This window comes from Myxine glutinosa, chromosome 1 (genome assembly GCF_964187855.1).
Source record: "Myxine glutinosa chromosome 1, kmMyxGlut1.1, whole genome shotgun sequence".
NCBI lineage: Eukaryota > Metazoa > Chordata > Myxini > Myxiniformes > Myxinidae > Myxine > Myxine glutinosa.
Window position 1 is genome coordinate 79099333 of NC_136261.1, and position 12500 is coordinate 79111832.

General features: G+C 43.2%; 1 protein-coding gene across 1 annotated transcript in view; it reads left to right on the top strand.

The window, feature by feature from the left end:
* Window positions 1-12500, top strand: part of PATJ (PATJ crumbs cell polarity complex component) — a 327659-nt gene that overhangs the window by 135752 nt on the left and 179407 nt on the right. Inside the window, 2 exon segments of the mRNA XM_078771907.1 lie at window positions 4612-4881; window positions 10530-10716. Of these exon segments, the coding sequence (XP_078628033.1) occupies window positions 4612-4881; window positions 10530-10716 (457 nt within the window).

Below are 12500 nucleotides of genomic sequence, written 5' to 3' on the forward strand. Positions count from 1 at the left end.
TTGGTATCCATGGAAATCTCCACGCATGGCTGGCGGACGTCCTCTCTAGTCATAGTCAACGTGTGGCCCTGAATGGGTTTCTCTCATCTCCTCTTCCTGTTCAGGCTGGAGTTCCCCAAGGCAGTGTTCTGGGCCCTGTGCTTTTTCTGGTCTTCATCAATGATCTCTCCGACTCTCTTGAAAATCCTCTCTATCTCTTTGCTGATTACTGCACTATCTGTCGCTCCATTCTTCATCCCTCAGATCGGCAGTCTGCAGCCTCCTCACTCTCTGCAGACCTGGACAAAATCACAGACTGGGCAAACAAGTGGAACATGTCTTTCAATCCTGACAAATCTCGCACTCTTACGATGGCTCTCCGAAAAGACCGACTGGACAACCCTCCCATCCACTTTCTGAATAATTCTCTCCAAGAAGTTGTCACTCAAGCTTTTGGGTCTCACTATCTGCCATGACCTTTCCTGGGAAAACCACATTTCAAATCTGGCCTCCAAAGCCAGTCGCCGACTGGGCAACCTCCGTCGTGCGAAGTCCTTCCTTGGCACACCTGAGCTCCTCACCACATACAAGGCTTTCATCTGCAGCTCAATGGAATACTGCTCTCCCCTCTGGGCTGGTGCTCCTGCCTCACACCTAGCTCGTCTTCATGCTGTTGAAACCAAAGCGTTCAGAATCATTGGAATCTCCTGTGATGAAGCTACCTCCGAGGGCCTTTCATTTACTCATCACAGGCAGGTTGGTGGTCTTTCTGTCTTTTACCGACTCCTCTCCGGCCTTGCTCCTCCAGCTCTCTCTGGGCCCTGTCCCCCAAATATTCCTACAGGTCGCACAAGATCTGCCTGCAACCCTCTTATGGTTAAACTGCCAAAATCAAGACTCTCTGCTCACGTTCACTCCTTCATTCCTCTTTTCTCCCACCTCTGGAACAAACTCCCTCACTCTCTTCAATCCCACTCCTCCCTCCAGGTCTTTAAAACAGCTGTTCACCACCATCTCTTATATTCCCCCATCCAAAACCTTGATCTTTTCTACCCCCGCTAATTTCACCCCAAATCCACTTTTTTGAAATACCAACTTCTTTCCTGGAAGTCCTTGGTGTCCTTGTGTTTATTCTTCTCCCACCCCCCCACCCCCCTTCCCACGCCACCTCCCCCCAAGCCCTCTCCCTCCCACACATTCCCGATGTCCCTGCTCTCAAATGTTGTGTTTATGCGCTTCCCCTTCTCTCCCCATCTTGTCTACTGCTGTCTCTCCCCATGCTAAGGGACATTCAAAAAAATCTCGTGTGCGTTCTGGACTACCCTTGTATTCTTCGGAGGAATCGAGTAATGTTATAGAAAAGTTCATATAAAGGGGTGCCGATTTTGATTCATGCAAATGCATGAAGAAGTAAATGTATTTTATTTGCCAGATGTAAGGTGCCCCTTTATATTCACATTTCCAGTGGATTACTAGATTCCTCCTCAGACCAAAAGGATAGTGCGGCATGCACACGAGATTTTTTTGAATCTTGTGTGCATGCTGTACAAAACCTAGACAGTGGGTGAATTTTCAAACAGCATTCACCAAATACTAATACTAGCTCTTCCATGAGCATCAACGATGTATACAAAGTATACAGTACCATCAGAAAGTATTGATACAGCCTGAATTTTGTTGTTACATTCTGAATTTGAAATGGAGAAATTTAAATTTCTTGTTACCGATCTGCACAAAATACCCCACAATGACAAAGTGAAAACGTGTTTTTAGAAATTTTTACATGTTTATTGAAAATGAAATACAGAAATAGCTAACTTAATTATTCAGCCATCTGAGGCAACACATTGTAGAAGTACTTTTGGGCATCCACACAATCAGATGACACAATCAGGTAGTTGCTTATTGTTTTTGGCCCCTTCAAAAGTGAAATGGACAAAAGTATTTGGTCTCCACAATTCCTTATTTCACTGTTAATATTACAGAACCTTTGTTTTTGATTCAGAACTTAATATATCCTTTTAAATCAGAAAATAAAAGGAAATGTCATTGACAAAATTATTGACACCCTCGACTTAATATTTGGTAGCACAATCTTTGGACAAAATAATTGCAGTCAAGCGCTTCCTATAGCCATGAATGAGCTTCCTGCACCTCTCTACTGGAAGTTTGGCCCACTCTTCTTGTACAATTTGCTCCAGTTCTCCCAGATTTGAAGGGTGCATTCTCCCAACTGCTGTTTTCAGATCTCCCCACATGTTTTCAATGGGATATAGATCTGGACTCATTGCTGGCCATTTCAGAACAGTCAAGCATTTTGTCTTGAACCATTCCTGGGTGCTTTTTGAAGTGTGTTTGGGATCATTGTCCTGCTGCAAGACTCATGACCTTCAACGGAGACCCAGTTTTCTGACACTGGATTGAACGTTGCGCTCCAAAATGCCTTGGTAAGGCCGAAAAAAAATATATTGCTGGTCTCTGGTCAGACCAAAGTTCCAGAACTGATGCGGCGATGCGGTTTTTTTCTTTTTTCTTTTTGAAAAGCATGGATTGCGCATATAAAGGTGTTTTTTGTGTCCTCATGCCTTGTGGTCCTCCTCATCTGCTGTGGCGCCGTCCAGAGAGAAATTAAAGGCAGCCAATGGGACAGGTCGGCCTTTTTGTAAATAATGAACACATGCTTAATAAGTTATTTTAAAATGTATTTATTCTGAAAATGATGGACTGTATGGTGTGGTTCAAATCGGCGCATTCGCAGCTGGGCTAAACGGCTAACGCAGAAGCGCTTGAATCCATGCCGATGGTCTCCCACGATCTCTTCTCCCAGTCCACCAGATTATCACAGACAGTTACAACTTCATGGCAAACGACATAGGATCAATGTCTAACTAACGAGACCACCCGCAGCTCTCTAGGCCTTCTGGTTGCTTCACACAAACCCGACAAAGAGCGTCTTCGTTTCAATAAATGACAATATCCAGCCGATTGGATTCATGACGGCACGGCACACAAAACTACTCATATCTTTGGAACGGCTTTTTGGATTTGGACAAACTAAACGTAGTTTTGTAGGGGAGAACGGTGCGCGTACGTCGATACCAATGCAGACCCTCACAGACCCGTATTTCCCGAGATAGCGCGCCGGCTCGGCAACATGCATACATTAAATGGCTCCACACGCTCGAAATCGTGTTTTCGGCGAGAACGTGAAGTCACGGCTCACTTAATTGCAATTATCTCGTCTCGGCGCCGTCTCAGGTATATGCGAATACTTGAGGCGGCGCAGCATTGTTTGTTTAATGTGCTCTATAATTTATGATGTGCTCTATATTATATAGATGGCATGCGCTGTTGTAGGTACCGTTGGAAATTTGAAAAAAAAAAAATTTGTTGACGCGCAGGGTCAAAATCGATGCATGCGCTGACCAGAGACCGGAAATATATATATTTTGGCCTAATCTCCTGATTTCATGATGCCATGCACATATTCAAGGCACCCAGTGCCAAAGGCAGCACAGCAACCCCAAAACATCACTGAACCCTCCTCCATGCTTGACTGTAGGGAAGGTGTTCTTTTATATGAAGGCTTCATTTTGTTTTTTGTAAACATAGAGATGAGGTGCTTTCTAAAAAAGTTCTAATTTGGTCTCATCTGACCACAGGACATTCTCCCAGAAGAATTTTGGCTAACTCAGGTGTGTTTTGGAAAACTCCAGTCGGGCTTTCTTAGGTCTCTCTCTCAGAAGTGGGATCCTCCTGGGTCTCCTGCCATAAAAGCCGCTTTCATTGAGTTTGTGACGGATGGAGCGAGTTGAAACTGTCGTACCTTGTGTCTGAAGGTCAGTTTGAATCTGTTTGGCAGTTGATTGAGGTGTTTTCTCCACCATTCTAACAATCCTTCGCTGCAATCTTCGATCAAGTTTTCTCTTGCGGCCACGTCCAGAAAGGCTGGCTGCAGTGCCATGGGCCTTAAACTTCCTGATAACATTGCATACGGTGGACACAGGAACATCAAGGTCTCTGGAGATGGACATCCAGCCGATTGTCCATGCTTGGCTACAATCTTGTGTCTGCCCTCCTCAGACAATTCTCTGGTTTTCTTTCTTTTCTCTATGCTCAATGCGGTACACACAGTGACACAAAAGAGCAGAATGACTCCTTCTCTCTATTCAAACTGGTTGAATGAGTTATTTTTATATTGCAGGCTCCTGAAACTCACCACAGGTGAGTTCAATTCCAAAGTAAAGGAGAATCATCTACTTGAAATCTAATTATTTCTAACAACTTCTAAAAGGTGCCAATAATATTGGATGGCCCATTTTAAGATTTCTGTGTGGAATAAGCTAAGATTTTGTAGTTTTATCTGTTTTTGTTTTTTTCTTCTTCCATTGCAAACCAAAGAAATACATATGTGGATACCAAAATATTTTTTAATTTCAATACTTTTCTGGAAGAAATGGTGCAATATTCGAAAAAAAGTGCAAGGGTGCAAATATTTTTGCCCAAGACAGTATGTATGTGTAATGGTGTGACTGCCATTCTCTAGATTATAACCATATAAGAACCATATATCCATGAAAATGTTGGAATCATTTTCAAAATAATAATAATGTAACTCTTGTCTGCTGCCAGGTAAACGGAGAAAGACTTGGTTCCATGAGCAGAATGGAAGCCATTCAGACTCTTCGCAACACTGACCAAACAGTGTGCCTTACACTGGCTAGACCGAAGAAGGAAGATCATCAGGAAAGTCAGAACTTTGACACGGATTATCTGGACATCAGCAACACACTCACTCTAGTGGACGAACAGTCTGTAGATGAAGAGTCTGACAGTATTGAAGAAGAAAATGCCAAAGATTCCATTTCTACTTTGCCCAATCCGAGGCAACCCACCACTCAGGTGATTAACCAGTGCAACATTATTCCAAGTGCTATTTTATAACTTTAAAGATTTGCTTTGTGTATCCATCAAACCATAATACTGAGTATAACTTTGCCTTGTCAAAATAAGTCTTTGAAGGCAAGTTTGCCCCCATATTTTGGAACACTTAAGGATATTTTGCATCATCATCTTGCACATACACGTGTGTGTGTGTGTGTGTGTGCGTGCGTGCGTGCGTGCGCGCGCGGGTCGGTCATGGAAGGGCGGAGCGACTGAACAAAAACTAGAATGGCACTCGATAGAGTGCATACGTCTGCCGGTGTGAACAGTTGGTGGTTTGTATCCCACTGATAGGCTGCATCTAGATCCGGACCTGAACTAAAATCGAATCAGCTTTTTTTTGTCACATATCCAATTCATTCACCTAGTTTTGTCATGTCATCCACAATTCTTTTTCAAATGAAAATTAATAATTTTAGAAGTTTGACCTTGAGTTGACCCTTGACCTTTTTCCTCAAAATAGTTGCTTTCCCAATTCAGTGATGCACAATGTAATTGCTGTTAAATTTTCAAGTTAATAGGATGAAAATTCCCACTCCCTTTATGATGCTTCATGTGTGTTTCTGTTTATGTTTCTACTTTTGTGTTTTTGTGTTAACTCTTACACGAGCCTCGACTTTGTATACCAAAAAAACAATTGATTTTACAAGTTTGACTTTGAGTTGATCTTTTGACCTTGTAATCGTTGGTTTCCTAATTCAGTGAGGCACTATTCAATTGCTGTTTAATTTTCAAGTCAATCGGATCAAAATTTGACGATTTTAGAAGTTTGACCTTGAGTTGACCTTTGACCACAAAATATATAGATGGCCCATTTGTGACTCAGTTGTGACTACCTCAACAACTTTGTAAAGTTTCATGACAATCTATTTGTAATTGTGATCTGTAGGCGAGTGACAGACAGACAGACATGGGTGAAAACATGAACTCCACCCACCTGAGGTAAAACAGGCAGACGCAACAATTAAGGGAAATGATGAACCAGGAGAGAGAGAGGAAAGGAGGAAATGCAGCAACCTGCAAGGAAGGGGGTTAATAGGTGTTACAACGATCAGTAGTAATAAAGGATAGGATGAAATGGTGGTGTACCGTACCACAAACCTGAAGCTCTGAAGGGAAGATTGGGATTGAATATTCTCAGGAAAGCGGTTCCATAAACTGCAGGAAGGAGGATCAAAAGGGTGTAACGTCTGATGTGGGGAGTTTAAAATGGAGGCATTAACTGGAAAAAAGAATGCATGCTGGAGGAAGAATTAAAAGACAGGCCACGAACCTTTATGCACTGAAATCAACAAGCATTTTGCTCTGCTTCATTGTGGGTAATGCCACTGATGTTGACACCTTAAAATTCCCCAAAATCCAGGATGGAGATGTGATAGGAGTGCAGCAGCTCATGGCAAAGAGCACTACTCTGTTGAGCTATGATAAAAGACATTGGAGGCTGTGAGTAGATCTGATAGTTGACAAATGACAATGATGGAGGATGCCCAGTCTATAGCTGGATTTGGATGGCAGCTTTGATAAATGGTCAGCTCAGAAGTCGTAGCTGATTTTTATGCCTATAGGTTCAACAGACTGATCCCTTTCCAGTGGCCGACAAGGAAAATAGTGTGTGTTACTTGTTTGACTATCGTTCCAGATTCTGCAGACAAAGATATAGTTTGTATCGCCATAGACAGGGAAGGACTATGAAATTTGCTTGGGCATGGGACTTGCGGATGGGGGTGGGTGAAGGGGTGGTGAGTTGAAGACTTGGGATTGGGGGGGGTAGTTGAGGACTTGGGAGCTGGGAGGAGTGTGAGGGGTTGATGAGTTGTGGACTTGGGATTGGGGGTGGGGAGGGGAGTTGATGAATTGGGGGATGAGGGGAGCTTGAGGGGGTGGTGGGTTGAGGACTTGGACTTGGGGGGGGGGGGGGGGGGAAGGAGGGAGTTGAGGACTGAGGGGTGGGGGTTGATTAAAACAAGCAACATCTTTGAATTTAAATATTTAATTTAAATACTCGAAATTTCTTGTTTAAAATTAAATTTACACTTTATTAAGTAAAATACTTTGTTGCAATTAAAAACTTTAAACATAGCTAGACAAGATTAAATTTCCACGATATATTTACTGCTCTTTGCACAATATTGTCGTGTAACTACCCTGTAGTGAACACCGCAGGGTGACACGGAAGACCAAACAAGCTTTACTCCAAGGCGTTCAATCCAATGATGGCGGTATTCTTTACACGCAAGGGAAGGAGGATGACAAACTTACCTGGACGGCTTCCTCCTGACGTCTTCGCACCTGGATAAATTAACTCAAACGACACAGGATTAAAATGTACAAAAATACCGGCTTTATTAAAGAAAATGCCAGTCACAAATTATGCATGATAAAACAGAGTCCTAACTGGAGTGCCCACTACAGACTCAAATACAAACAATGGGAAAAATAACTGTGAAAATAAATGCGTTAATTTATTGTGGCCACTTTGCTCCGAGTTGCTCTTGAACCTCGTCAGGAATCGTCAAACACCGTCACAGGCCTCTACGTCTTTGCACACGAAACCACAGGCGCACTCCCCGTGGGCATGAACTCGGCCTCACACGCGATCCGCTCACTCCTCGCTCCATGCACGAAACGAACAGGCCGTGTCCGCTCGGTCGCTCCAGTCGCGCTTGTCCACACGATCTCGTTCACCAAAGCCAGAGGATGCGAGCCAGCCACGAGAAGACGAAGAAGAGCGATGTCCGGACACGTCCGTTCGTACTCAAAGCCAGGACTCGAGAAACAAAGAATAAGCGCGGAAATCAAGCGCGAGGAAAAGCCAAGAGGGAAGAGAGAAAATGTCGGGCAGAGCGTTCTTTTATACTCGGGGCTCTGATGTCATCCGTGCCTACTCCACCAATCCCATCTTAGCAGTCTTTGCGCCAATCAATCCCAGACCAATCACTGCCCTTCGGGGTGTGGCCTCATGACCCTGCCTGTGCCTGTGTGCTCACCAAGTCAGTGTTATCAGACGTAGTGCTCAATGTCCTGGTTTCCGGTCGCTTTTTATTAACTCAACTGGACTACCGTCCAGTTGAGTTCATCACATACTGAACCCTCCGTCGTCTGTCGTCTGTCATCCGTTAACTTTTCGACGTTAACACTCCAGCGTCCACAAATATCAACCGATTCTGATCAAACTTGACATGCAGCATCCTTACCCCAAGGACCAGCACGTTATTACATTTCAGCCCGATCCGTTGAAAAATGGCGGACTTAGGCGACCATTTTGTTTTGGTCATGAAAACGATGTTAACACTTAGCGTCCACAAATATTAACAGATTTTGATCAAACTTAGAATGTTTAACCCTACCACACTAGGTAGGTTGCTATTGCATTCCAACCTGATCCGTCAATTGTTTTCAGCTCCGAAACGACGTTAAGACTTTAACGTCCACAAATATTTATGGATTTTGATCAAACTTGGTGTGTGAGACTCTTACCACACAGGTAGGTTGCTATCTTAAGTCAAATCTATTACAGACAACTGACCTACTTTAAAGTTGTCCAGTCAGTTCAGTTGAGTTCTGCTTCCGTGGAAGCTCTAGTTTAGTGTGGTTCATGCGTGATTTCCTGGCTAAGTGTGTGTGTTGCATGTGTCATAAGGAACAGAGGAAAAATAACAGAGGCCATTACATACAGGGGATTTACCATTAGTCCCTAGCTAATTAACATTTCACACCCCTCGTGATGGGAACGAAGATACGCTCTTCCACGATATATGGTCTACCGGATCCCTACTTATGATGCATGAGGGTTTCTTCTTCTTCAGGACAGTCGGAGCACACTACCTATGCAATTCTACCTGGACTATGGTATTGCCTACCCCCCACAAACGTAACAATATTATTGGTCACAATTTTCATTACGTGGAATTTCCACAGGTACCTGCTGGTGTTTATTATTATTATTCTTACTGTGCACCAAATAACCATGGCTCATACATTTTCAGCGAGATATTCTCATGCTCCCGGTTGTGAAATGCAATTTCATACCCAATCCGGATGAGTTTAGATCATGTGCAACTTTAAATTGAGTTCCTTTGCCAAATTTCCATGCACTTCACTTCTTATCAGCCACATGATAGAAGCTCCACAGGCCGTAGGTGTGCTTTGATGAGCATTGCGAGACGGGCCCTGGTCCATTGATTATTTGCAATTGTTTTTTTTCTTTTTTCTTTTGAACTTTGTATTACCTGCATATAAATATTTCACATTAAGCTGGAGTAATACTGTTCAATTCTTTTTATTTTATTTTAGAATTTTCTTGGCTGGTTTTGGGGCCTTTGCATTTATTTTGCTGTGTAATATCAGGATGTCACACTTCTTTGCTTACATTTAGTAATCAAGCCACCTCTCGGTGTGAAAGGTAAGTGAATGGTCAGTCCATTGGAGGGCTTATTTATACCAAGTACATGTGCACAAAGATGGATTTTTGACCGAAGGCTCACCACTGCCCCATACATGCCCTTGCCTTTACTTCCTTTTTATTTTGTTACCAAATCTCGGCTCGTGGAAGAGGGAGGTGACAGAGGGTAAAAAAAGCAACGTACGCCAGTATTCGTACGTATGCCATTAGAAGTGGTACACAGTTTTATACAACAAGCAAGGGAATGAACAAACAGGGAATGTAGTAACCTGAAAGCAAGAATGTTTGGGTTAGATATTGCTAATAGGTCGACAAGATAGCGAGTAGGGATACGAGACCGTGGTGCACACCGCTTTTGATTGAACTGTCACCACAGTAGGCAATTCCTTTCCCTTTTCTCCTCTTCTCACAATTAGCCTATTTTTCTTTCTCTCCCGTTTTTTTCGCCCCCTCTTTTCATCTGCTCGATTTCATCAATAACAATTCAACCCCCACCACTTTCCACTAGTATGGTCCCCTGACAACCAGTTTAGGGAGGTTCTTCCTTCTTCCGATTTTTTTTTTTTTCCTTTGACAGCCACGTCACTCTTTGTACCTCCTTACAGCCCCACCAGTGGGCCCCACACTTCAAAATCACCATTGTTACCCCAGCTTGCACTTCAATCGTTGTATTTCAACTTTGCTTTGTTTGGGTTATGAGTGCCTAATTATATGGTTTTCCTTTTCCTTTTTATTTTTATTTTTTACAGCAGGGTAGTGCATAGGCCATGCACCTACCGTTAGCTGCCTAATCAGTTAAGAGAAGGTTACTTGTAGATGCTCAGCCCAACTATAAACTTGTGAGAGTGCTGATTTGCAGGCAGGACCTTTTCACATCCTTTAGATTCGTTTAGAAGGATGTTAATCTGGGTGTGTTGTCTGCTGGCATTAGTTGGTGGATGTTAAAAATTGCACGGTGTGTTTTGCGAAAAGTAAGTGAGTAAGCCGGCACCCATGACAAAATCTAACTTCCTGCCCTAACACTGGCCTGCAGCTGGTAGTTCAGTAAGTTTACCTCTTGAGTTTAGGAGGTCTACCTCCTGTGGCTAACTCCAAAAAAGGTGGGATTTTTTGGGGCCATTAAATAAATAGTCATAATAGTCTGTGGGATTGCAACTCTCTTGAGGTGAAGTGGATTTCTGATGGATGTCCTCCTGCTCCACAGACGACATTTATGGCCTTTGGTGTTGTTGCTGTGACCAAGACAAAGGACAGTTGTACCTGGCAGCACGAGGATGTGGCCTTGGTCTCACCGGAAAACAGCACAGAAATGGAAATACCTGTTGAAGATTTTGAGGAACAAGTTGGAGCTGAACTTTTTCAAAGTGTTGCTGGGGCTCAATATATTTCTGGTGAATTTGGGGTGTTTGGAAGGAAAGAGGTGAAGTCATGGCCTTCTCCTGCTCTTGGGGTTTTGTTTTATTTTGTTAGGTGTTTTCTTCTTGTTGTGCATACATACAAGTATTTGGCCACTGTTATTTTGTTACCTTCGAGGAATGCCATGATACAAACACTCACACAAAATCTGTCAAAACATGGCCCTTACCTCAAGAAGAACCTAAATAATTTGGAGAGTAACAACGATGAAAAATTTTCATCCTCTTAAAAATTATATACAAAACAATCCAAAATGTAGACCGAGGCCATAACCTCAGGCCTTTGAAGTTCCATTCTTTGACCATGGCATGGCATATTTCGCATGTGCCAATCCAAGAATGATCTTCACTCAAAGGATGACAAACTGCTCTGATGACTTATGCTTATGTGAGAGCTTGTACATATGTCCCTTGTAGGAGAAGTACAGTGAGGGAGATGTCTGCATTATTATATTAAAAAATTGCATACAGAGCCGAGGATCGTGGATGAGCTACAACACTGAATGGACCAGAATGCAACAGAACAAAATGAACAGAGTGGGGAGAAACACCAACAGCAAAGTTGAAGTCTAAAATAGAGGGAGATTGGACAAACAAGGAGTGTGGGGAAGAATGATTAGGAAGGGGAGGGTACATGGTGTGGACAAGGTGGATACAGAAGCAACATCTCAGGAAGGAACTAGAAAGCATCTGAAAATGCAACGCCCGTGTGCGTTCACTTTGTGTTCAGACTTATTCTTCCGTACACTAAATGTTCCAATAATATTGCAGGCCTTGGTTTCCGAAGGCCAAGTTTTAGAGGAGGGAGAAAAGTTTGATAGTTCAATCTTGAGGTTGGCCAGATGTTGTTTTCTGGCTCTCCTTAGAGTGGACACACTTAATGCTGGCCTTATGGAATAATGTGTGGATGCCTTTGGTCAGGTTTGCTTTCCAGGAAGAGAAGGCAAGTTTTTTTCAGAGAAATTGCCTCACCACAGGATTCAGTATACCATGGGTGGGAAGAAGGGTATGATAACTGAAGATGAGATGGGATGGATCTGTGTATATGAGAGAGAGCATGTTTCTGTGGAAGAATTCCCAGGATGAGTTAACATCAGGGCAGTAGATATGGGAGACTTGTCCTGAAGTGAGGTGGCTGCTTGCAGTCCCTGTCAATCTGCTTGAGTAAAATGCCAGACTCGCTAGCGCTGAAGCGTTGGATGTTTCAGATGCATACAGTTAGGTACGGGGGGGGGGGGGTCGGGAAGGGTTGGGGGAGGATCGTTGGGAGGGTGCAAGACAGGGGAAGGCTCTGAGGTGGTATTGAGGAGGAGGCTTTGAAGTGGTTGGGTGAAAGCATTGAGAGAATGGGATGAGGAGGAATTCATAAAGGGGGGGCCATGAGGCTTTGAGAGGTTAGGGTGAGAGGGAACGTGCAAAGAGTATGTATGAAGTGGAGAGATGTTGGTTACAAATTCCCAAATTAGGCAAACGGAGAAAAAGATCATGGGTTGGGTGGTAAGAATTTTTGTGGAAGCGACTGAAGAAAGGTGGTGCTATATAGGTGTAGGAGGAGAGTTGGTGGACGAAGCGCTTAGCTGACAGTTTTGGGAAAAAAATATTTGTGAGGAAGAATATGTACATATTGTGGTGAAGAAGAACATGTGGGGTACTCTTGACAGAGAAATAAGGAAAGTGAAATGTTTTAGAATGTTTTAAAATGCTTATAAAGGAAGAAGCATTTATATTCAAAGAATATTGTTTGGAGATATTGAGCAAAG